We start from the raw sequence: 27,299 nt of genomic DNA on the forward strand, positions 1-27,299 counted from the left end.
TTTTTGAAAATATATTTTTATGTTTCAAACAAACATAACGATAAAATGAAGCCATTGTTTTGGACGAACACAGACAAAAGCACACAATACTGCTTGATTCACTTTAAATTGTGCTGTAGGCTTACCACTTTTAAACTGAGAAACAAGCATTTCTTGAACACAAGAATCACAAAATTTAGGTAAAGCAGCAGAGCCACTCACATACATTCATGTATTGTGGATGAATGGACAATTATAGTTTTTTTTTTTCTCCTTATAAGCATAGCTTTATGTTAATAAATACTATTTTTTTAAACAAAAAGCTTTGGATGCTTTTTTTTTGGGGGGGGGGGGGTAGGGGGTTGATCTATGAAGAATGGACTAACTGTCAGAGTGGTTAAATCTAGAAGCAACTTCTCCATCTTCTGATCTTTAATATTGGCGGTACATATTGTTCCTACAAGATACACACAGAACCACACGTTTGAGTGCCATTACATCCTGACTCAGAAGAGAACAATTCTGACCAACCAATTAAAAGAACATGAATGATTTTTTTCTGGAGTAAATAAAAATATCCCACTACACATAAACTTTAATTGCCAAAAGCAAACATGAGGCCAACATCCAAATAAATAACTCTTAATGATAATTTAACTCCACATTGTTTATGTCCACATGGAGAGCTTCTTCTGGGACATGCTGAAACCATTCAAGCAGCTTCAGATAGTCAATACCACTATAACAATAAAGCAGCCCAGAAATTGCTGCTTCTAATCATTTAGTAATCATTTTCATAACCATTTAGCCTGAAAAAGGTCTTCCTACTTAGTTCAGAATTAAGTTTTCAATAGCTTAGAAAACAGAATGTACTAAATGACAGCAATCATACCACCATATTATTTTGAGTACAACTCAGTCCATCTTATCTAGGGTCTCCTCTAAGGCAACTTCTCCCCTCACAGTCAACAACTTGAACATAGGACGTAATGTTTTTAATATGTTAGGTTGTAATGAGACAACCTTCTAGATTCCACAAGTGCACTGCAGACTCTTTTCAAAGATACCCACTTTTGCAGACCATGAAAAGAAAATTAGCCAGGGAGAGTTCTTCCTGCCTATCTGAATGTTACTCTATCCCTTGCCAAGACACATTGTACTAGCTAGGGACACCTAGGTGAAGATTTGATGGAACTTGCCAACATGAATCATAAACACCTTATGCTGCCCATAACTAAAGGTAAATACAGCTGGCAGTAGAAGTAATTTCAGATCTCTTAAAGAACAACAGAAGAGCCCGCACATCAGACAAAAGTGATACTAGGGTTTTACACAAAGTAATACACATAGAGCACCCAAGGAAGAATTCAGAACTGATGTACAAAATCAGCTGTAGAGTTAGTACTCTGCAATGCCATGTCCTGATTATTACCAACACTAGTGTAAAGCTTTGAAGTCTAAAGGCCATCATAAATTTTGGATTTGTGCAGGTGAGAGCAAAATACAGGCCACTAAAATGAAGTTGTGACATTCTTCTCACTGAAAAGTGGCAGACATTGTGTACTCATGCATGCATAATGCTAAAAAACAGAGCTTACTTCAACAATCCTTTCTTTGTTAAATGCTAACTAAAAACAGCATTTATTCCTAGTGTTGCAAAAAAGAGTGAAGTGGGACTTCAGTGAATATTTTGTTTGGAAATCTCATTACAAAAAATCTGTCCTCATGTTACTAACAAAACTGGACTTGAGCCTGAGCTCTTCACGCTGACATGATTGAAAACACAGCAGTTATATTGAGAAGTAAGACTCGTGAACGTTCCCATGAGACGTTGATTGTAGAAGTTTCATATTTCCCTTCCTTTGAGGAGTCAGAAAGGGAAAGATGGCAATGATTTTATCTACTTGATAGTCAATCACTACACCTCTGTATTTACCATATTTCATCCAAGGATGTTACAGTAAAAAATTTAAGGAGGTCATTTGCCTCTATGGATTAAAAAAACCCTCATAAGAATGGAAGTTCATAATAGACTTAGCACTGTAAAGCCCACAAGTCCTAATTCCTTTAAGTGGAATGCAAATAATTTCAATTAATGCAACTTGAGATTTGCAGGTTCAGACTTCATACTAAATGCATATAAAGCAGGCTCCACATTACAATAGCAATCCTTAAAGATTGTTGTCTTATATAAGTATTACAGTATCTAATCTTCTGCAACAATTAGGATATTTAGGTTCAAAATGTTCATTTGTTCCAATAACTGTAATAGTGAAAATACAAATTCCCAGAAGATTAACAGAATCTGTTACTTATCTCAAACCACACACTGCACTCTTGAAAGGTTACAGCGGTAGGACACTGAAGAAAAGCTACTACTCTTTTAAACAAAACTGGAACTTATTTGTCCACTGCATGCCACTTATGTTACTGCTATTTTTTTAATGCATAAAAATATCAAGATCATTAAGTGTCAGCTATTAAAACAAATCACTGAACAGTATTTGTTAATTTAGGACTGTGTTTAATTTCAAATAGAAAACATGCTTTTTAAATAAATTATTCACTAACAGGAACCCAGTCTCATGAAATCAAAGCAAAAATCAAGTATTGTACATTTTTAATACTGTACATATATTATATGTTTTATCATATTTTAGGTATTCCTTTCTAGATTGAAAATCATTAGGTTGTTTCCTTGATAAATTGAAACTTTAAAAGCCAATATACCTGTAAAAGCAATTTGCATTACTTTAATTAAAAAGAAACAAATGAATACAACATATGTACAGATCTGTGGAATTCGATCTATAAACTACATGCATTAAACCAAACTATCCCTGTATATTTAACTACAGATCTATTTGGGAAATGTGGAGGTATATCTTTTATCCTGTTGCGAGTCCTAATATGTAAGTAGGAAGCTTCAATATTTGTATTCTTAAAGAAAGTAGCAAACATGAACCAAATAGCAATTTTCAAAAAAATGCATAACAACAAACAAGCAGTACAGTAAAGTTAGTAGGTATTTTTAATAGCATTCACATTTTTAAAAAGTCTCTGAAATGGACCTGTACATCACTTTCATTGACAAAACATAAATATAAGAAAAAGATCCCTAGAAAGACCAGAATTTTTCCCAAACATAAAGTGCTAAGATGTGTACGGTAGTAAGATTTTTTTTTTTTTTTTTGATTGAGCAAAGGAAGGTTAGCCAAAAGGTTAACCACAAATTCAATTGAAATCTTTTAAAAACAGCATGTGTTCTTGAGCTTCAGCATTCCGACACTTTAGAAGATTCAGGTTGTTCTTCTAAACTTACTTGCAGTTCATTTTGACATTCTAATGTCTCACCTTTGACAGCTAAGTGGATAACTTTCAACCATTTCTGTTTTAGTTCCTCATTGTCTGCAGCAAAACTGTGCACAGACTTCGACTGGGTCAGTTTGAAGCTGTGTGGGAGGTCAGCACTTTTTGGGGTGTCGTCTACTGCATAGCCCAGAAGTGGAATTGTAGCCAGAGCTTTAACATCCTATGAAGGAGAAATTCCTGATTAAGAACAAGCAATTAATCTGCTTGCTGTCTTTCATTCACTATACATTTCCTCTTGGCATACCTGTGGAGCACCATACATGTACAGCACAACAGCTTCCTGTTTAGGTATAACACACCATGCTTTCTGCCAGGGCTTTGATTTTTCCATGTACTGAAGAAAGCTACATATGACACTATTTCCAGAGACTTCAGCAGATTCAATCTAGAAGATGGTATAAAGCGTAAAAAGGAAAATAAGCTTTCCTTAAATAAAGGGTAAAACATATAGACCAGAAAGCCTGAAATACACCACCATTCATGACAAATCTTGGATAATGTATGCAAAAGAACTTGAGCAAATAAGATCGTGAATGACTGTATTTATGGAGAATATTTATATATTACATACATAACGTCACAATGTGTTCTCTTACACATGTGTAACCTGTTCTTTCTTTCACTGGTAGTTTGAGATTATATGCTTCTAGATGTCTCTAAATCTCACTTTTCCCACCACAGCTAGCCTTTCTCTGTATCTTCACATCTACAGCAATGTTTTATTTCTAAGGTAACATCAAGTCAGGCATCAGAGTGGTACCAGCTATCCAACATGACTACCACTCTATTTTAGTGCCAAAATACTATGACAGGATCCAATGCAAAGACATTCTAAGGATGATGTAAGAACACAAGTATTAATTTTAGACAGAACATTAGGTGAATTGCTTAAAATCTGGAAACAGAATGACATGCTTCTTGGGTTAAACAGTGATCCTAAGAAGAACAGGAAGAATACAAAATGATTGTGTTTTATTACTTCCTTTACATCATTTCTGCCCCCCCTTCAGATGGGATGAATTTGATTCATACATCTTGTATTTCCCCCAAACACAAAAAAGCCCCACAAGAATGCTACCATTTTTTCACCTAGTGATGAGCCCAGACTATTGGCAACTATGCTCATATGGTATTTTTTAAATGACATACCTCCAAGATGCCTTTCTTCTTCTTTTCTTCGCTATCTGTACAACCAATTATAACATGATAGCAGTCCTTACAAACTTTGTTCAATTTATTGCCATCATACTCAAGATGTGCCTTATAGTCAGAACATTTCCAGCAAACCACCTTAAAAACAAAAAAGATTTACAAACATATAAATTGTAAGTATTTACAAAACTTCACAAAAACAGAATTTAATTTTGAAATATTATATATAATAGTAATGTATTGTTCAATTATACAAAAAAAAAAAGATAATGTCTGACTATTATGTCAACAATAGCTTAACTGAAAATAATAATTTTCCAAATTTGTGCCACTCCAACAGAAGTAAAAAGGAGTCCAAATTGCCAAAAGGGAAAAAAGGGGAAAGGTGTGATCTTAAGATTAATGAAGGCATTTTAAGGTAGAAAAATCTGGGAAACAAACAAAACAGATAACACCTGTATAACGAATAATTCAGAGCTTCTAAGAAAGCCTTTAGTGTCCTGCAAAGCGCTAAAGCAGAGTTGTGGATGCAGTAAACCTTCACACCACATACAAACGCTACATAGAAGTCATACAGGACAACCTGCAAGAAAAAATTAAACCTGGGTTTGCACTACCATCTACTGGAGAAAGGTATAGTTGCTGGATGTCAAGAAAAGGAAGCACAGTATGTTTGTTCTTTTATTAACTTCTGAAAAGTCTTAAGTCATACCACTATTACCCAGTCACTTTAAAGTGACACACATTAATGCATTAATGTAGTATCACATATGGAAAGCAGCAGTAATACTCTCTCCTCATCCTAACCTTCTCTCCTTCCCTAATACCTCAGGCATGTTCACACAATTGCACACTGAACCCATCTGGGAACAGCTCCAAGATAACCCAATGAAAATGTTTTAACTTCATGGCTTCATGGTCTGCTTGCAAAGAGGAGAGAGGAGGTAGCAGAATGGGATCAGGAGGCAGCCAATGCTGCCAGAGATAATGCTGGCTTATGCTAGTTAAACATGGTCTTGAACCTGTTGAGATCAGTTGAAGCCACTCAGAAGTAACAGCAAAGTCTGTCCAGGTACTTGGGACGTTTTACACAAATGTGCACTTTCTCTGCTGCAACTTACTTTGCCAAAATTACTACGCCAACTAAACCAGACAGAGGATCCTTTGTGGTGTGCTGTCCACAGCTTCTGCTTTCAGCCACAAGCACAGCAACAAACTGCAGCCTAACAAAAAGCCACCTGAAATCAACTAGGTGCTTAGACCCATTCATTCCCCAACCTGCTCACCAGCTACAGCAGCTTGGGTTTTGCACTTACATGTCCACATGCTCGACAGTGGTGCCGCCTTCTCGTCAGTGCATTGAAGGGCTCCTTGCATTTCATGCACATGGTGACTTCGTTGTCTCGGATCCACCTTGGTGCTCTCTTCCCAAGCTCAGCATTCTGACGGGGGGTAGAGGGAGGATAAAAACAGCTATTTGTGCAGTACTTCAAATTGAAATAAATAATTATTTATAAAATAATTATGCTCTTCCTCTGGAAAGGAAATGGCACAAGACAGCTCTAGATGCATTTTGAAATCTATACAAGAAATAACAAAGAACCCAGTCAAAAATGATTATGCATGAATGAAAGGGAACTCTGTTAAACATTTCAAGAAGAAAAGAAGCTCATGTATAAGATTTGGCATTATGAAGAAAAACAATTACCAACAATTACCAATGACTACTTTGTAATTCCTCTGCTTTAAGAATGATTAGCTTGAAAACAAAGTTTCTGCCAAACTTTTTTTCAGTTACTAATGAACAAAATGGCCACTAAGAGGGTTACAAAGGAATAAAAGCAACTTACAGAAACCTCTACAGGCGTGTCTTCATATTCCTTAGCAATAGCACTTCTGAAAGTTTCATTCCGCTGCTGAAAAGCTTCTATAGTATTCTGAAGTGCCTAGGGAAACAATGGAAAACCTCCTCAAACATACTACACTTAGAATGGACTCTCTGCATTACGACCATTTATTGATTAGCAGAGGGAAGCCATAGCCAGAAAATATGGATATTGCTCTTTTGATTGCTTCAGTGAAAATACATTTAAAAAAATAAAGAATGTAGATGAATTTACCTTTATCCATTCTTCCTTATCTTGTTCAGAACTAAAAGAAATATTTGACATATTAGTCCAAAGCTAGTTCAGGAAATATAATCTCACTATCAACAACTTCCTGCAAAAGCCAGCGTTGTGAAGTAATTCTTATAACTCAGAAAAAGACAATACCAATCATTAACTGACCAACCAAAACAAAACAAAAACAGAACAACAACAAAAAGCATGACTTCAGGCTTCATCAGGCTTCAACTACTAAGCACTAAATTCAGGTTCAAAGACAAATGTAAATACATTTCAAAGTAGTAATCATATTTGCATTTTTACACTTTTTTTTTTCCCCCCCGAGAACAGGATAGAAAGGAAAAGATGAGAATGGAAAATTTAGCTGTACATGTTTTTTTCTTCTCTCATTTCATGCACTAAGTTCACATACTAGCGTATATTTTTCCTAAATATCTCTTAAATCTTACTCCCTCCCTTACCCCCAAATAAATTCTTTACTGTTTTGGTTTATTTAAAACTGTATACAGTGGCAAGAAAAATATCCAGTTTAAACAAAAGGAAAACTCTGCTTTAATACTATAAACCAAACAGCCATCTTTTGCTTTTTATACATTAGGGTGGATTTCAGATGACTTTACAGTAAGTACAGATGAGATATGTAAGACAGATACGTTGAAGGAAATATTTTAAACTCTGATCTTGTACAATAGTTTTCTCTTTAAAATACACCAGTAGGACTTCAACATTTAAATCTTTAGAAAGGCATCTTATTTCACAAGTGTTAGCACTGTTAGAAACTACTGGCCAGTGCTGGTAATGAATTCTGTTTATCTGTAAATTTTAAGTCAGAAAGATGAAAATCAGTACCAGAATATGTCTGGCTCTTTGAAAGCGGCAGTCTCCCTGGGTAAAAATGTGGAAAAAATACTTCTGTAGCCATACACTATCTGACATGCAGAATTTTATTTTGCTATGGATTGCTACAAAGGATATGAAAGACAACTTCTACAATATCTCAATGAAAATGACTCCTCACATGTTGTTTTGCAAAATTACTGCAACTTGTTTACGATTCTACTGGCTTTACAAGTGTTTCCCCTTCCCACCTACCATCTGTACATGAGGCAGAAAAACTGTCTACACAGCCAAAGTAGTTCTCCTTACCTGCTTACATTAAAAAACAAAAGCCAAGCTATTAAACATCATACGAGATAAGCAACCTCTCAAAGAAATAATTTACCAGGTTTTTAAAACCACTGATTGAAAATGTACTCAAATAGTATTCTGAAAAATAAATAGAAGTATACTAGTAAAGAAATCCTTAAGAGTAAACTCAACATTACAACAAAGTTAATAGAAGCTCATGAATTCAGGACATTAAAGTACAGGGTACATAAAATACTCATGCATTAATCAAGACTTGAATAATCTAATCTACTCTAATAAGACTTCAGTTGGTATTTATAGCTTCATCATTTTGTACAGACAATGCATTCTAAAAATATTCATAAAACAAAACAAAAACAGGATCTTACCACACTTAAAATAAATGAATACAATAAATTAGATTACTGATAATTTGGAAAGGTTACCAAAATAAACTTACTTTGTTGTAGCTTTTCTCTTCCAATTAAAAAGTACTTCACAAATGGTACAACAAGATGCAATCTTTCACCACTGAAATGGATGTGTGGCATAAGAGCTTGCCAAATATTTAGCAAAATAGCATGCAGCAATTTATAGCAGATGGGATTGATAGCAAAAAACATATCCCAGAAGTCTTGCAGATTTGAATGGAAAGCTTTTTCCTGTCATTTTCCAAATTGCATATTTCTATTGCATTGGGTCTCTAATTAAATTATACTGTAAGTAAATTGCTATTTGCTGTTATATTTCTGCATTCACTGCTAAGTATTTTTTCATCAAGAAAAGTAGCTTGCAAGCTTTAGTTTAATAGCAAGCTAAGGTTTGTCCCCAAATACATGGTGTTGTCACAGAGCTGTAACCTCCACAGGCATCTTCCTGCTTCTTTAATCCTTGTCTCTCTGCAATGAGATCCTAACTGCTAAGAATAGGATCTTCAAGCAGCTCCAACACGGAAAGTGGTTGTAAAAATGCACTCCACTTTACCTGAAGTCAGGTTACCTAGACAGGGAAGTTTAGTCTAGGCAATGCAAAAAGTAGTAGTAGGAAGGTAACCCCCATGAAGAGGAGGATAAGAGGACTAAGAACGAAATCAGAAAATACCATTCAGAAGAGCGCAATTGGAAAAAAAGGACCCAAGAACTAAAAGAACTTGCCTTCCAGGGTGAGGGGATCAGAGGAAAACAAGCAGACTGGAAAAATGACTGAGGATAAGCAGGTACCCATCTACCACTGTAGAGAACTACATTCTGGAGACATATCCCTACCAGAGTGAAGAGTTTTGTTGGGTGGACACATCCAGAGGTGAACAGATCATTTGTACCAAGGCGTTTTAGGTACCAAGGTGTTTTAGGTAGTAGCGCTGCCCATATTATCAGACTCAGCATCTCACAATACTCGATGAAGCCAGGCAGATTGCCTTTGCATTAGTTAGATACACTGATCTCAATTTTCCAGGTAGCCCACTCACAACTATCTTAGATATTTCAACAAAGCAAGATAACGCACTATACTTTGTAGATACATCTTCTATTCCAAGAGATTCTTAGACTGATAATTTATGCTTTTTGCCTAGGTTATTTGCAAAACACTAATATTAAGATGAAGCCCAGTCCATCTTTCTCCAAATCCATCACTCCATTCTTTTGCATGTATATATTTAATCCTCCATAAAAAGATAAAAAGACTTCTCTTACCTGGCCTGCAACTCCAGTGTTCGCTCTTTTCCAGACACTTGAAAAGTATGTGGGTATTCTTCATTATGAGTTTCTATAATCTTCATACCATCTATGCCAACTCTGGTTCGAACTGAGAACTTTGATCCTACCAAGCTGAATTTGGGGACGCAGTAGAGCAACATATTGTTAAACTGGGGAAAAAAAAAAAGAAAAAAAAAACAAAAAAAAAACACACGTTGCTTTGCATTAATGGAAACACAGATGACAGCCAGTTTCTACTGAGAGCTGGACAATATCACAAAGCTGAACTCAGTCGGTGAGAAAGCAGGTTCATTTGTGCTTAGTTGATATATGAGAAGACCAAACATCTAATGCAAGACAATGTCTGATTTTTTTGTTATAGGATTTAGAAATAAAATTAAAGGCCAGCCTCAATGGATATAAGAATAATTGCTCTGTATATGCAGCAATCTTCATAACCTTTATCATAACTATGCTCCAAAGGATATTTTATACCATTTTAAATCTTTTCTTAGAAAAATCATTCTCATGCCTCAGTTCTGCAGAAACTACTCTAAACTGCACAGTAATAATTCTTTCTGTCAGTGTATAAATTTATATGGACCCTGTACCAAACCTATTTAGTTTTGTATAAATTGTAACTAATATTATTTGACAAAAATATTTGTCTTTTCTCCAAGAAGAATGAGCACTCTGAGCTTTTATTCACTGAAACTCTCAATATCACAGGAAAAAAAATACCTGAGCAGTATAATGATATATTCCCTATTAAAGAATAGAACATTTAAATTTTATTTAAATTTTATTTAAATGTCTGCAGTGCCAGCCTAGAAGCACAGTTCTTAAATTAGCTCTATAGAATTTAATTTTCTCACATTTTAATAATTAATATTGAGAAAACGTGAGGGAAAACAGAGAAACTCACCTCATTTAAATCCCTTTTAAACTTGTCACCTCTCATGTTAAGCACAAATCATTTTTAATCAGCTGTCTAGCCCTATTTGATATTTTACTATTTCATGACTTCTTCTTCTGTTTGAAGCACAGGTAAGTAGGAATTGTACCTCTACAATTCGTTACTGCTCTTTAAAAACCAGAAGACATGCAATGCCAGAGGACTACAAGCAATGAACTACTTCAAACCTTTTCCAAGGGAGCTGTAAGGGCATACTGCTGTAATCTGTTACACCTAAAACAAGATAAGGCACCTGACAAGAGGATGAATTGCCACAATAAGTTCCCATAGGACCATGAGAACATACCTGGACTCCAATCTATCGGGATCAAAATCCTAAGCTTCTACATTTCATTTTTATGAGAATGGCAAAGTTCTCATGCTCTAGAACCTGCATTTATGATTAGCAGATGTATTTAGAAGTGAGTTGCTGGGCACTGATTCTGTTCTGAACAGTGTTCTCAAGCCATTCTACAAGCAGTATAGGTTTTGCTCAAGTTCGAATACCACTAGAAGAAAGGCATCATTGGCATCAACTAGAAGATGATTTCCTTCTCTCTTTGGCAGTTCTTTCAAGTCTAGAAAGACATACAGCCACCCCTGCTAAAACACATCACTATACTTACTAGGAAAAGGTGCCGTTCTTGAGCAGATGTATTGCGAGCAGCGAGTTTAAGGATCTGTCCTTCTTTTATCAGTTCATTGGAAGGGTTCACAATGTCTTCCTCTTCTCCCAGCATCTCATATATCTCTAACAATTTCTTTAGATTTTCCTTTTCAGTGAAAATACAATTATAAAGTTTATTAAATAACAGCACAGATCTTCATGCATTTTAAATTAAATGCCAGGGGCTTGTGTAAATCTGGAGAATGTCGGCTTTGATAAACATATATATACACCTGGTGTATAAGGTCAACCATGTAGACTGACTGACCTAGTTGATACACCTTTTAGAAATGTCATGATAATCTTTAAAAATGCAGGTATATATAGAGCCTGCATCATTGCTTGTACAAAATTTCAAAATACCAATTAGGTATTTCAAAATACTTAATGAAGTACCAATCATGTCAGCCTGATATGGTAGAGAAACAGTAACTACTCTTTACAATCACCCTTCCACTGACAGAAACAGATGAGACAAGGTTAAGAGTTCAAGACTGTCAGCTAATTCAACCTGGAACATGTGAGAATTACGTACCACGACAAATTTTGTTTATCATTCCAAGGAGCTATATAAATACATTGAGCGGGAGCAATCACTTGGGCCCATGAAACCAATTTTTACAATTTTAGGAAAAAATTGCAATTAACACTCCTAGCTTTACTTTTCAAATACAATATTTGAAAAAATGAACAGGGAAACAAGGACCATTTACCATTTTCCTTATTGCACTGTTTGAGTGACTTGCTGCAGTGGATATAATTTCCAGAGATTCTAGATGGAAGAAGGGAAGAAAAAAATGCAAAGACAAAAAGCTGCATTTTTACATGTTTTTATATTACACAGAAAAATGGATCATTCTACAAAATGATGCTTGCAATTTTTATGTAAGTTTTGAATGATTGGCCAAAATAGCTTGAACTGTTCTTGTATAAACGTAGAGAGGAAAAAGAATTGAAAATAGACTTCTCTTTCTCCTTGCAGGAGCTTATAAATACAATAATGAGCACAAATCCACTTTTTTCCAAATAAGAGACATACATGTCAAAATAATACAGCAAACAACAACAACAAAAACACAGCTCCTAAACAACCCTGAAGCAAATAAAATAATAAAATCCCAGGCATAACTCCAAAACTAAAGGAAAACTTATGTAATACTCTAAATTCATATTTTTAAAATAACTAAAGGTTTTACAGTTTTTGTGCTAACTTCATCCACTGTTCAAACATTTTTTTCCAAATAATCCTTCAATTTCACTGAAGAAATTCTATCATTCTTTTCACAGTGGTTTTGCTTTTCAGTTTATTTTTCCTGAAAAGAGGTTTAATTTACAGTATCATCTTGTTAATATCTTATCAGAGCTATTTTATTGACTAGAAGATATTTACTTTCAGCATCTTTCCAGTCTAGGGAGTCCTGAGGCAATTTCCTTAGGTAGTCCTTTAGAAGCATCTCATAGCGTGGAATGCGTTGCACTGGTTCTAGCATGTGATGTTGTAATGTCAAATTTCCACACACTTTTTCCTTCTAAAAATTGTAAACATATTTCAATGTAGTAGGCAAAAATATTATTTTACAATAATATAGTAAAATAAAAATGATTGATAGAACATAAATAATGTATTTTGAAACATTCATGACAGACCTTCCAAAAGAAAATAAAAAAACTTCTTTACCAAAACAAATTGGAAATTTATTTACTAAAAATAATTGTAAAAAGAATTTCCTAAGTATTCTGTAAAACACATTAATAAAAGTCCTACCAAAAAACCTCCAACTCCAATGTATTTTAATGTTGTTTTTTAATAACTTTGAGAACAAGACAATGACTATTGTGTTATTATGAACAGTTCATGATCACTTATTAGAAAATGTCTCTTAAGTGGGCTATAAAGTGTATTTTATCTATATGAGGAGAGAATGCTTCCTCTGAGTTTTATACATAATGTACCTCACCCCACCCCCCCAAAAAAACATTTTAAGATATATGCTCGTTTCCACAATCTTATACATAATTAAACGATTACATTGAAGTACAAACAGTTGCCTTCCTTGGCTTAGAATCGGAATGCCCTACTCTGCAATAAATTTTAAGCAGAAATATCTTACCCTATTTCTAGATGAAAAGTCTGCAGGAGGAAGATACATACTTGCCATTCACACAGAAACCTACAGGGAGCACTATAGGGTATAAAACACACTTTTGCGAAGAATGATGTGCTGCTGTTAAATTCTTTTCCCTTTTGTGGCTCAGCATTTTAGTATTTCAGATTTACTTCCAAAGTTTACTGTTCTGCATAACAGCACTGGCATGAGCCAACAAAATGTTTATGGATTCAGTGCAAGGATCTACAGTTGTAGTAATACATCATTTTATTTATTTACTTACTTTTGGTGTCTATGACAAAATGTAGTATTTTTTAGTCTTTTCATGTTTCAACCTTTATACATAGGTCCTCTATGCTGCAGTGGAAAGTTTGGATTTGTGTGGGTGTTTGTGCACACATGAAGGGAGAAGGAGAAGAAACAGAAGGCAACACGATCTGGATAAAAGCAACCCTTAGGTCTAAAGGATTCAATATGTAATTTTCTACTTAATACTTTTTTCACCCGCAAACCTATACATTTTTATATATGCCAGCATTACTTGGAGATCTACATTACTCTCCAATTACCTGAATTTCTTGAATAATTAATTTGAATTGAGGTGACCGTTCAGTCCATGTTTTTACCAATTCCATTGCATTATCAAAATTCTTCACATACTCTCCATACATCTTGAGGAAAGGAGCTAACTTCTGCAGAATGTCTCCAATTCTGGGGGTATCAGTCCTGTAAAGTAAGAGGGCAGAATCTCAGAGCAAACAGGAAGGAAAAGTTGCGCAAGGTTATCAAACAGTTCCAAGTATTTGAAGAGTATCATTCTGCTTGGGATCATCTCATATAGAGTTCCAACAAAACCATTAAAACTGACCTGAATTAAATGATTGTTTGCACCCTCTCTGGTGATGTGTAAGCATTACAGATCACATAGAGCACTAAAGAAAGAAAAACCTTCTATAATGAAAACCTTGGGACTCTATGTTTACAAAACATAGCCTAATCTATTTTATTTGCAGTTCCTTACAGCTACATTATATTCTTTTGACCACACTTTACCCTCTAAATAGCTATTCAGTCCTTTTATTTGAGGACTAAATCCATACCACAGAGCTCTCCTTCCATGCTCTATATAAATACATGCATTCAGGACTTTCAGAAACTCAGTATCTCTAGACTTCAAGGCCAGGTTGGATGGGGCTTTGAGCAACCTGGTCTAGCAGGAGGTGTCCCTACCTATGGCAAGGGGGATGAACAATTCGATCTTTAAGGGCCTTTCCAGCCCAAACCATTCTACAATTCTATGTTTCTAAAAGTCAGAAATCAACAGTGCAGGAGTGGTCTGAAGCGAAGCAATCTTTTCCAAAAGCTACTCTAAAACACTACTGTTCCAAGCAAAAAGCTGTGCAGCAAGGAAAAGTCACCTGAATAGCAAATACTGGCAGGACTGGCCCAGCTGCAGCTGTGCCCAGGGGAGCAGAAGACACAACCTGTGCAAAACCTGGCAGAGCTACCACTGGACCTTGTAACCAGAGAAGGGGGCAAGATGGGGTGAGAAGCTTGTCTCTGAAATCACTGAGGCTCTCCAGCCTTTATTCAGGTATTTGCTCCACCGGTCTCTATATTCAAGCACACTTTCAAATGCAAGCTAGCGATTCAAAACAAATAGCCACCAAATTCACTGAATTCTATTTCTCTAGGTTGACATTTTAACACAATGTAGCAGCATATTTTTAAGCTGAAAATAAAATGCAAATTATGTCAATTCTAACAGCACTGAAATAAATGTGAATTCATTTCTAAATGTCACCTGGAAAAGAAAAAAAGCACAATAGACTTTAAGGTTTTTCTGTTAAAGTTCACAGGTAAGTGATGATGAGATTTTGCCATTAAAAGCTTAAAGCAGAAAAGACTGTGGCAATCCTTTGTATCTACGCCAATTTGTATAAAAAAAAAGAATACTTCTTCATGTTTCATAACTATTACTAGAAAGACATTACAAGAAAATATCAAAACTTTTAAAAGTGGGAACCATTTGCTATGCCTGCTCCTTCGATACCTATGACTGCTCATTTACACAGAGCACTGCCTTGTCACTGACTATGAAGATTCAAAACTTTCACTACTTTTCACGTTTACTTTTTTCTTCTATGTCCAAAGATTCAGGCCGTGAAAACAAATTATTTATTTCAGGTAAGTTAGACAAGGTCCACATAGCACAAAGAGCTATTGAAAGACAGGGACTCAGAGAAAGTAGAACCTTCTTAGAACAGCATCTTCCCATGATCAGCTTTTAAGTATAGGTATCTACTTCTTCTCATATTTAAACGTGACACACCATAAGCAAAAACAGGAAAGTATACTAAATGACATCAGGTCTAGGGCTGTTACTGTTCTTGTGGATAGACAGATTGGAAAAAGAGAACTATTACCATAGACCCAAATCAGCAGTGCATTGTTACCAGGAAACAAGGAGGGCACTGTTATATAGCTCAAGAAATAGGACTTAGCATTGTTCTGTAGGTACAGAAACACTTCCTATTTTGGTGTTATCGGACCACAATGGTATTCACCTAAGCATTCTAAAAAACTGGAGCATGAAATAGCTGACTTGCTAATCATGATTTGTGTTTAAAACTGTTATGATTGAAAGGAAGCCAAGCAAAAGTCTGTAAAAATTAACACAGACAAGGTGATTACAGAACAACTGCTTGGTCTCTTTTCTGATATACAAGTTAACAGGCATCCAACAAAATTGAAAGTTGAAGTTTCAAAGCAAAATCACACAAATAGGTCAGCTCTGAAATTGCCTGAGAATGCTGGTCTAAAATTTTGTGTTGAAAGAGTGAAATAATTTGTCCACAAAAGAACAAAACAAACAAACAAACAACAATGACAAAAAACCCACAGAAGATATCACACCATGTTCTTACATGCTTCCCCAGCTATCTGCTATTGGTCATCCTTGGGTACAAAAAGACAGATTTAGATTGGTATTTTGACTTGAAATTGCTGGTATGCTCTGTTTCGCTTTTTTCATGTGAACTATATTGCACTGTTTTCAAGCCATATGTTGTAAAAGAGATAGTCAACTCCAGCTGTTGCTCAGCTCCTTCAAAATGCCATTACCAGACAACTTCATTTCCACCAGATAAGTTTAGATACACACTGCCTTTTCTTCCAAAACAGAATCTGGTTCTGCTCTGCTTTCCCGGTTTCAAAAACTATGTATTTTGACTTCAAGTGTTCAAAACCAACCACAACCTAGGGAAAGTGTCAGTTTTTTTTTTTTTAATGGGAATTTTTAGAAGTGCATACAAGTACCAATATTTCAGTATTTTCTATCAAGAGACTGCTGAGGAAAGCAAACTGTATTTGGCAGAGACTGTTGTGGCAGACAAATTCAGAGCCTGGTGATGGGCAGAGAAAACTATGCCTGGTATTACTCCCAGCAATGATCAGAGATCTTTGTCTTCAGCTGCACCCATTCTTCTTCTAACTCCTTCCCAAAGCATAATTTTTTAAGGACATTTAAATAAGCTGCCTCACATACAGCACAGAGGTTGTTTCCAAGCAGTTGCTTGCAATGCAACTTAGTAGTTTTGCACCAATATTCATAGCTCATCTGCAAAAGAACTTTTAAACCTCAGAAGCTATGTAACTATACACACGTCATTCGTGTGCAATGTAGCATTTTGCAAATACATAAGGTAGTGCAAACCATCTCCTGTGTTCTATAATGTGTCTACAGCAAGATCTTCAGAGTTCATCACAAATTTCATTTCAAATATACACAGCACTGACATAATGTAGTGTGTGCTGCTTTTTAAGCACCATTATAATAAGTTAAACTCAACTTTTCATATGTATACACTCTATTTTAATCTATGGGTTATTTCCTATCAGATTTTTCAATTGATCAGAAGAAGACAAATTTAACCTTATGAGGTTATTCTGCAAGAAACATATGATTAAGGTTTAAACTCTGCTGTATTTCATGATGCTCAGGTTCTATTTACTTTCTTGCATAACAGATTGTACAGGACTACCATAATTTGTGCACGGTAAATATTCTATTTTAAAGAATTATCATTTTAAAGAGGAATTATCTTACAGAGTCAGAAGACATAGACCTTGTTATCTAGATCAACCTCTGTGTGGTCAGAGATTTTTTCACATCACAAGAAGGTACTATTTATTAATTTTTGTGTGATTTTTTTGACAATTAAGGTCTTATATGAATATGTAACTGGAAAGGATATCCGGATAAACAGTAGAATAAACTCTAGATAACATGCAATACAGGAGCCAAAAAGGTGCTGAGGTAAAAAAAAAAATTAATGAAACAATGGGTCAAAACAATATAATTTTTTTTTTTTTAATGAGGTGTCCCCTTTTCCCAAAAAGGGTAGGGGAGCAGCAATAAATTGGAATTTATTTATTTATTGGTCAGTTTAATAAGATAGACCAGAAATAGACACGTATTTGAGCATCTCCACAGCATCTTCAGAATCCCATACATCAAGACAGGACAAAGATACCGCACAATAGTACATAAGATCATTTATCCTGGAAAAGACCTCCATCAACTCCAACTACTAACCTAGCACTGCAAAGTCTGTCTACCACTAAACCATGTCCCTAAGCACCACATCCATGTGTCTTTTAAATAACTCCAGGGATGGTGACGCAACCACTTCCCTGGGCAGCCTGTTCCAATGCTTCATAACCCTTTCAGTGAAGACATTTTTGGTAATATCCAACCCAACCTCCCCTTGTGCAACTTGAGGCCATTTCCTCTTGTCCTATTGCTTGTTGCCTGGGAGAAGAGACCAACTTTCACCTTGCTACAACCTCCTTTGAGGTAGTTTTAGAAAGTGGAAAGTTTCCCTGAGCCTCCTTGTCCCTAGGCTTTTTCCCTCAGCTGTTCCTCATAAGACTTGTTCTCTAGACCCTTCACCACCTTCAAAGCCCTTCTCTGGACATGCTCCAGGGCCTCGATGTCTTTCTTGTAGTGAGGGGCCCAAAACTGAACACAGAGCTGAGTACTCACCCAAAACTCACCAGAGCTGAGTACTGAGGGAAAAACACTTCCTCAGTCCTGCTGGCCACACTATTTCTGATACATGCCAGGATACCATTGGCCTTCTTTGCCACCTGAGCACACTGCCGGCTCATATTCACCTGGCTACTGATCAAAACCCCCACATCCTTTTCCACCAGGCAGTCTTCCAGCAGCTTTTACCCCCAGCCTACTGTGTTTAATGGGGTTGTTGTGCCCCAGGTGCAGGACCCGGCACTTAGCCATGCTGAACCCCATACAGTTTGCCTCAACCCATCGGTCCAGCCTATCCATATCCCTCTGCAGAGCCCTCCTACCCTCATGCAGATCAACACTTGGGCCTAGTTTGGTGTCATCTGCAAACTTACTGAGGGTGCACTTGATCCCCTTGTACAGATCATTGATAAAAATATTGAAGAGAACTGGCCCCAGTATTGAGTCCTGGGGGACACCACTAGTGACCAGCTGCCAAATGGATTTAACTCCATTCACCACAAGTCTTTGGGCCTAGCCACCCAGCCAGTTTTTTACACAGTGAAGCATATGCCCGTTCAAGCTGTGAGCAGGCAAAGGTTGCTGTTCTGGAGACCAATGATAAAATGCAAGGGAACAGGACAAAGCTGCAACAGGGGATGTTCATACTGGACATAAGGAAAATTTTCTTTACCATGAGGGCTGTCAAACACTGTAACAGGCTTCCAAGAGAGGTGGTTGATGCCCTGTGCCTGTCAGTGTTCAAGAGGCATTTGGATAATGCCCTCATTAATATACTTTAACTTTTCGTTAGCCCGGAATTGATCAGGCTATTGGACTAGATGATCTTCGAAGGTCCCTTCCAACTGAACAATTCTATTTTCATTACTGTGCTACAAAGGCAGCACAAAACATATATATGTTATATATCTCAATTTTGTTGTATGTGCGTATTTATCTCAATTTTGTATTATGTGCAATGAATTAGTCAGGTAGCACATAATTTTAGTGTGAACCTCTAATTCAGCAAGGCATTTAATCATGAGTAATCTCACTAGCTTCAGTGAGATAGGTGTCCTTTAGTTTGAACAAGGGATGCGAATCCTCTGCTGAGTCAGTTCCTCATGAAGAGTGGAAGAGCAGATGTTCTCCTACCCACAGTACTTCCTGGGACTGTAGCACTTAATTATGAATGCACCTTCCCTACTTCAAGCCTGTAACAGTTCCTAGAGATGCTATTTTAATAGATTATTAACCAGTGAATCACCTCTTACCATTCTTGCATTCTTTTCTCAAGTTCTGGAAGTAAGAATTTACTGTGGAATGCATTTATTGATGATATATTAGAAAATATTTTGCTAATCACTTCAGCTGGAAAGGAACCTCTGTTGGCTTCTTCAAGGAGTCTGGAGTAAAATACCTGCAATATAGAAGAAGAACCCAAAACCTATTAGCCTTTTATCTTTTATCACTGGATGAAGACTCATCCACCTCCTCCTACACCAACGAGGGCAAGAATAGTATTTCAATAACATAGGCAGGTAATTACAAAAATAATTTATTATCTTTCATTATCTAAAAATTATTTATTATCTTTCCCTCATCAAAAGTTAAAAGCTACTCTTCCCCTTACACCCCATTTTTTTTCTTTTGAGACAGAAAAAGAGCTGCAGGCTGAACAGACATAAGGAAAGCCAAACCAAAGTAGAACCATTCTGGTCTGAGTGCAAGCATTCTGAGCATTTTAAGAGTTAGATCTCAGCTTTCCCAGTCCTCCAGTTGTGTTGTTCACTCTCATTTTCTCTCCAGTGAGCATGACGGCTGATTACCATTAGCTCAACCACCAGTATGCCCCATCCCTGGAGGTGTTCAAGACCAGGTTAGATGAGGCCCTGAGCAACGTGATCTAGTGAGTGGCATCCCTGCCTATCGCAGGGGGGTTGGAACGAGATGATCTTTAAGGTCTCTTCCAACCCAAAGCCATTCTATGACTATATGTATTCTGTAGCCCCTTATACTTTTTAAAATTGACGTTGACTGGAAGACTGAATATTACCCAAATAACATTTAAAGTGCAAAATGGTCCCAGTTCTGATTGGGCTATTTAATACTACAGTAGTCTCTTAAAAATAATAACAATAAAAATCTCCCCATCAGTGGTCTATATCTGATAAGACAGCTACAAACTGACTAGAGACATGCAGCTGTTAATATGCACACCACATGAACCAGTGTTTACAGGAATGTATGGTCCATGTCTCTCTCCCACAGGTGAACAGGAACAGACTGCATCTCCCTAGAAAGGGCTTCAGAAGCTTAGGTATGGGTTTTGGAGGAAATAAAGAGTCTGAAGACAGAAATTTTGATAATCCCAGCTGAGACAGATAAACTGTCTTAAAAGAAACACAAAAAAGCCATACGCTTTCACTTGCACTTTAAAATAGACTCACTTTGCTCCATCTCTGATAGGACAATTAGAGAATTTTGAGAAATTTCTTTTGGAAACTATAAAGGTTACTTACTTTTTAACCCTATTTAGAAGCATAACAACCCCTCCCAGACTTCCACATTAAGAAACATCAGTTTGGTTCTACAGAGCACAAGAACTCAACCCTTCCCTTGCACAAAGAGGAATTTTTGTTCACTTTAACAGAGTTTGGTCTAAATGTTTAATAGAAAAGTAGGACATATACAGTTTACAATGGGCATCTTCCTAGGTTCTTCAGCACTGAAGAGAAATGCTGTTCATACAGCTCAAACCTGAAAGATTTACTAATTTGCTCGTGGGCAGGCAATATCAGTATTATAAACTGATACTCTTTCTTGTCCAACAGCAACCAAGAAATGAGTGAGGACAACATTATTCATCCCCTTTGTTGGATTGGCTGCTAGTACAGATTTTGCACATCTACTGCTTATGTTGAAGTCTACATGCACACACAAGATACTGCATTAATAGCCACAAAATTCTAAAGTGTTTTTTAAAAACGCAGTGTTCTTAAATTAGAAAAAATGACAAAGTTATGCAGCAACCACAGATGGCTGACTGGAAAGGTCAGTAAAATATAAAAAGCATACCACCTCCTTTACGTAATATGCACACACACACAGAGCCATTCAAGTGAATTAATGGCAAGAAAATAAAAACAATTTAAAGAGAAACATACCCGATCTAGGAGGTCAAGTCGGCTAACATAGGCTTTTTCTGTTTGCAGAAGTTCACTCGCAATTTTGTGACGTTTCTGTTCATCTGTCTCCTGAGGGAGAAGAGAAGAGCCCTTAGAATACTGAAGGAAACATAACAATACTTTAAAAAAAAATATTCAAGAGCATATGTGATTACCTATGATTACCTCAGAGTCCAAAAAGCATCTGAAAACCAAGTTTCACATTTTGTAATAATCACCCTATTTTGGAAAATACAAGCTTTCTGCCAGTTCAACCAACAAATACAAAAGTCAGAGGAGGATTAAAAAAAATAATAACCAAACAGCTCCAGAGAGAAAGTCAAAGCCTAAACTATTTAGTATTTCTCAGTTTGCACAGGGATCTTTGCCAAAGCCCAAACTCCCTACTGAACAGCTCAGCTCACATCCTGGTAATCAAGTACCACCAACCTTTCAGCACTGGAAGAACTCATTTGCAGAGTAAAACGTAACAGATGGAATTAGTTGGTGTTCTCCCCCGCCCCCATTTGGAAAGTTATTTGAACTGACTGTTCTTTGCATACCAGAACTGTTGAAAAATACCATGCAAAATGTTTTATGTTCATCGATACACTCATTACTGATGCATTGCTGGCTGCAATTAGAGTGCTACCTCATTAGCCCATTACACAAGCCATTTTTACTTCTCAAGGAAAGTTTTCACTTTAAAGTTTTTCATTCCACAAAACATATTTTTGATTCTTCTGCTAAATATAACCTAAAACGTTTGTTCAAATTTCAATATTAAATTTAGTATACTAGAATATAAAATTCTGAGTTGTTTCAAAACAATGAAAGTGCACTCTTCTAAAATACTAAAATGTTAGGGAAATGCCTCATGCTCACAAGTGTCAAATTCAACAAAATGACTCTTCCACTACAAGATTTTCTTCTAGATTTAGCAGTCATGCTGAAAAGCGTTTGTGTTTAATGACATCTGAATCTATCTTGAATCTGACTATGTAAGTGGCAGTGTATGTCCAAATAGAGCTTATAGGACAGTGGGAATTTTCTAGACAAGTTGTAGAAATACTTAAAAATAAATAAATAAGTAGAGAGATCTTGAAACAGTTATTTCTGATTTCAAACTGCATGCTGCTTTCTGCAAGATAAACATTTGCAAGTACATTTATTTATAAAGATTGTTCGCAGAATAGTGAGTAATGAAGTACAGAGCTTTCATGTAAAGGACAACAGTCATTTTTTTTCACCTTTCAGTATTCAGCAAGTATTCCAGATCTGAACTCATTTCAACTCTGATCTTCAGAGTTAACAGCCACACTGCTACATAGCAAGCTCCCTCCCTAAATACAGGCTTTCAATAGTGACTTCAAAGCTGTTCATTAAATGTTTCAATCCACATAGCAACCACAGTAACCTACAGAACAGCATTTTAAGTGCTGTCAAGAGAATGCAGAGAGCTAAAGGATTTGCAGTTACAGCTCCAACATGCTGTTTAGTGCAGTCATTTGCAAGGAATTTTACACGTGGACTTGCTTGAGGCACAAAACCATGGAGGCTACTGGCTCCTCTGCAAGTATGTATGTTTCAGGTTTTGGGTTTTTTGTTTGATTGATTGTTATTTTTTGCTAAAACCCACTGTCTCCCTGAAGCACTGCTACAGAATCGATTTACAGTTCTCAGAAGATTACGTGAACTAATTAGGTGAGAGAAAAATCATGCACAGCAGACTCAAAAAATATACAAAATGAGCAATTCAGAAAAAGCATTCAATCCTCACTCCTGAGCCAGGACAAATCCCTTTTACCCCTCAGCTTTTCCATCCTTTCAGTACCTCCCTCACACATTGTCATAATTTTTGAACCTTGGTCTCCTTTCTACAGTCACTACCTGACTCAGGAATCTTTTTTGTGGGAAAACACACACCACGGATGAGTTCTCTTTTAATCACAGTGGCATGTTCTTATTCTAGCATAAGAACATCCACCTACAGGGTTAGATCAGTGCAAGAATAACAGAAAACTGTATTGTTATTTTTCTTTTATGGAAGTCTTCAGATTCCCACTGCAGCATCTCAATATTTGTCCACATTTTAGAAGAACTCCCAACTGTGTTTTTTCCTGCTAGCTCCATCCCTCTCCCTTCTCATACTCCCACTTCTGTGCCTTTCCAGCATCCTATCTAAAGAAAAGCACCTGGTTTCAATGAGGTCAACTCCAGCTTCCTTCCTGTTGGAAGCAACAGGTCACAGGCTATTTTGCTAGTAGTGGCATCCATCTCCTGTTGAGGTTTTTTTTGATGGAAATGGCTGCCACTTGTCCTGAATGCAGGGGCTGAAACAGGTCCAGTTGCATAGTTCTCAAGTTTTACAATTGATAAAAAGACTCATTATTATGCCAAGTAGAAGTGATGTGTGAAGCCCCTGCTGCACCTCTGCCCCCAGCTTGGGCACCCACCTGCTGTTTGGAGTGGGTACAGCTATGGGCTCAGGGCAGGCAGAGCAGAAGAGGCACAGGGTCTGCAGACCTGCATGGGGCTATTCCGAATAGCAAAGTAAGTCTTGCAACATTATTTGGAAATAAATACTGAAAAGTATTTTATGACAGTTAGAATGACATAGCTGCTAGTTACTGGAGCTGTTCAAGAAATACCTTGTAGAGATAAATGGGGAAAAAATATTCGAAGAAGAAACTTAAAAAAATAAAGAAAAACATGATGTTAGTATTCAACTTCTGAGAACTTCAGTGTTGATGAATCTGATGAATATATCTAATCATTAACAGTGGAAAGGAATTTTAAGTCTGTTTCAAGTTACAAGTCAAAGTTTATTTTCACAGCATATAACCATAAATGCATACATCTCTTTTCCCAAGCAAGATAATAAGACACAAGAAATGAAAGAACTGGACACACTTTTACTGGAAGTGTTTTCTATTTATTTCATAGGACTTCTTTATGCTTTTAGTAATTCAGCATTTATATTGGATTCTCTGCAGTTAACAAAACAGATTGAGATAAAAATTTAGTACAAAGTATACCTGGAATACATACTCCGCTCACTTCAAGCACAGCTCAATGATTTGGGGAGAACCTTTCAAACTTATGAGATGACCCTAAACAGAAGGCAACTCAAAATATAAAAACAACCAGGAATGGTTAGTGATATACAGAGAATATTCAACTAGAGGCTGAATTTCAACCGTTGATCAAAATATCAGAAGCATAAGGTAACACTAAGTTCCTGAGATCTACTGTAAAGCAGAATGCAACCATATCAAAAATACCAAAGCATTTTTTTAAACACTTAATTTAAAAGAATGCATTACTCTTTTCCAAATGAAAGGATAAACTTGAGTAAAACTTTACTGTTCTTTCTAATGGTTGCAGATGAACTGAACTCTCAGTTCAATTTGTCCTCCAAAAACTAACCTTTGAAAATTGCAAATTAGACAATTTTGTGACATGTCTTTAAACTGACCTTTCTAATGACCTGAAACAGATATTTTCTGGTTGAATAAGTTATTAGCTAAAAGTATTTAAAAATTATTAATTTCAAGCAAACCATACTTTCCATTCTATCCAACCATCTGACAAAGTTCATGCAGGCAGGACTGCAAACCTGTATCTCTAGACAGGATTTTTAAATTACATATTTCACCTGGGCTTAGCTGCCTATTCTTTAGTACAAAGTTGCACATCCATAGAATTACTGCATTACTATGGATGCTTAAGACATTAAAGTTGTGGATGCCCCATCCCTGGAAGTGTTCAAGGACAGACTGGATGAGGCTTTGAGCAACCTGGTCTAGTGGAAGGTGTCCCTGCCCATGGCAGGGGGCTTGGAACTAGATGATCTTTGAGGTCCCTTCCAACCCAAACCATTCTACGAAAGCAAATAATTTCTACCTAAATTGAACTCTCAAATTTAGATGAGGTACAAAAAATGCTGCTGAGGATATGAATTCTTTGCATCTTGTGCAAAACCTGCACAGATTGCACTAATTTAAAGATGACTTCATACCATCTCCCAAGTACCATCTCCCGTCAAGAAAACTATACCTACCAACATAATAGTGATGCAGTGTATGATTCACTCCTATCACAGCATAGCCCTTACCCCACAGGCTTTGCAATAATATCTCTCACCATATCTGTGTTTCTCAATATGTAAAATATAAGCAAAACTCATTCAATCCACATTGTGTGATATTGATTGTTTGATTTAAATGCTGAGTTTGGTCTAAAGTAAGAGAGTGGGTTTTTCCTTTCCTAAAACCATCTGTGTCATGGCTGGTTCTTGATCTGAAGCTTTGTTCTGTGAGTATTGGGAAAATAAATGTAAATCTCCATGAGAATTTAAGATTTCATTTAATCTCTTGAGTTAGTTTCTGAAATCAAGTTAAACACTAAATTTTGCATGAGCTACTGAATATTACCACCACCTTCTGACAAATTAGCTCTATGCAACAGTTTATTATGAAAGTGATCTGTGAGTTTCTTGCATAGTAACCAAGATAAGCAGCGAAGATCCTACTAACCCTAAAAAGGCAATTCTTCAAGAGGATTTACACATATTTATATCGGGTACTAAAGATATACAGCTTTGTTCATGATTTACTGCTGCCGAAGAAGAACATAAAATGTAGAACCAGGATTTTACTTTCTCTGTTACTCAAGAATTGCAACAGTTAAACGTTTCTTGGCAGAAAGTTAACATAGCACAAAAGTTTCACCCTATTTAAATCAATCCTTCACCTTACCTTTAGAAACACATGACCTCCACCAGGTTTTGCATCTGAAACACCAGAGCCCCCAGCATGGCCATTAAAAGGAGCTATCAAGTAAATACTTTAATAAAGATGTGCAATGGATTCTTCTCCATTTATGGCATGCATGCAGTCAATATCCCCATTCCCTACCAAATCTCACAACAAATACGGAAGCATTTGTCTTCTTGCCTGTAGTTTACTCCAGTAGCAGATTTCTCACAAGATGTTATTCAGGAAGCTAGTTGATTGGGATGTTCTTGTACTATTCAGCCTCCGCATTTTAGAAAAAAACAAATTTTATGACAGAAGGTGCTTCTGCTGCAAGGCAGGAAACTTAACTTTCAATCATCTTTTTCCTTGTGGTATTTGTGGTTTGTGACTTTCAGACTAATACAGTAAATAAGAGAAATAATACATACTGCGGTCTGCTCATTTGGGGAAAAAGTCTCAGATCACTGTCAAATTTAGTTAGTTTCACCTAAACTTTTCCAGAACCTGCAAGAATTTGACTTTAGTCAGACCTACAGTGATGAGGAGGTGGGGTGGAAAATGTAAGAGCACCATTACTTCTAAACAAGCTTTCTCTTCCAGGTCTAAAAACCAGTTTCTGCTTTGGTTTTGTACCATTCCCCAGTTTAATTCACCCTTTCCAGCAATAGACTAACAGAATCATAGAATATCCCAAGTTGGAAGTGATCCATAAGGATCATCAAGTCCAATTCTTGGCCCCACACAGGACCACCCAAAAAATCAGACCATACGTCTGTCGTCCAAATGCTTCTTTAATCTTTTCCTAACATCCAGCCTGACCTTCCCCTGTCCCAGCCCCATGCCGTTCCCTCGGGTCCTGTCGCTGTCCCCAGAGAGCAGAGCTCAGCGCCTGCCCCTCCGCTCCCCTCGTGAGGGAGCTGCAGGCTGCCATGAGGCCTCCCCTCGGCCTGCTCTGCTCTGGGATGAACAAACCAAGGGACCTCAGCTGCTCCTCATACATCTTGCCCTCCAGACCCCTCACCATCTTCGTAGTCCTCCTTTGGACACACACTAATAGTTTTATGTCCTTATAAACTGTGGTGTCCGGTACTGCAACTAGTACTCAAGGTGAGGCTGCACCAGCTTTCCCTGAATTAGGAAGTATGGCATACAGGAGACA

The 27,299-nt window shown here is 36.7% G+C and overlaps 1 protein-coding gene across 5 annotated transcripts in view; it reads right to left on the reverse strand.

The window, feature by feature from the left end:
- Positions 1-249: 249 nt before the first annotated feature.
- FGD4 (FYVE, RhoGEF and PH domain containing 4) overlaps positions 250-27,299 on the reverse strand; it is a 94,283-nt gene continuing 67,233 nt past the window's right edge. For 4 of the 5 annotated variants that reach the window (XM_050708157.1, XM_050708154.1, XM_050708147.1 and 1 more), the window contains 13 exons: positions 21,381-21,470; positions 19,488-19,633; positions 13,754-13,910; positions 12,467-12,605; positions 11,790-11,848; positions 11,036-11,182; positions 9,452-9,624; positions 6,624-6,654; positions 6,354-6,449; positions 5,820-5,945; positions 4,501-4,641; positions 3,596-3,736; positions 2,771-3,511 (listed from right to left, as the gene is read on the reverse strand). In XM_050708157.1, coding sequence (XP_050564114.1) covers positions 3,254-3,511; positions 3,596-3,736; positions 4,501-4,641; positions 5,820-5,945; positions 6,354-6,449; positions 6,624-6,654; positions 9,452-9,624; positions 11,036-11,182; positions 11,790-11,848; positions 12,467-12,605; positions 13,754-13,910; positions 19,488-19,633; positions 21,381-21,470 — 1,704 coding nt within the window. In that variant the 3' untranslated portion in view covers positions 2,771-3,253. Of the gene's footprint in view, positions 3,512-3,595; positions 3,737-4,500; positions 4,642-5,819; positions 5,946-6,353; positions 6,450-6,623; positions 6,655-9,451; positions 9,625-11,035; positions 11,183-11,789; positions 11,849-12,466; positions 12,606-13,753; positions 13,911-19,487; positions 19,634-21,380; positions 21,471-27,299 lie in introns of all 5 variants that reach the window. The other variant, XM_050708161.1, reaches the window with a different exon arrangement.

The sequence above is a fragment of the Cygnus atratus genome, chromosome 1 (assembly GCF_013377495.2).
Source record: "Cygnus atratus isolate AKBS03 ecotype Queensland, Australia chromosome 1, CAtr_DNAZoo_HiC_assembly, whole genome shotgun sequence".
Taxonomy (NCBI): domain Eukaryota; kingdom Metazoa; phylum Chordata; class Aves; order Anseriformes; family Anatidae; genus Cygnus; species Cygnus atratus.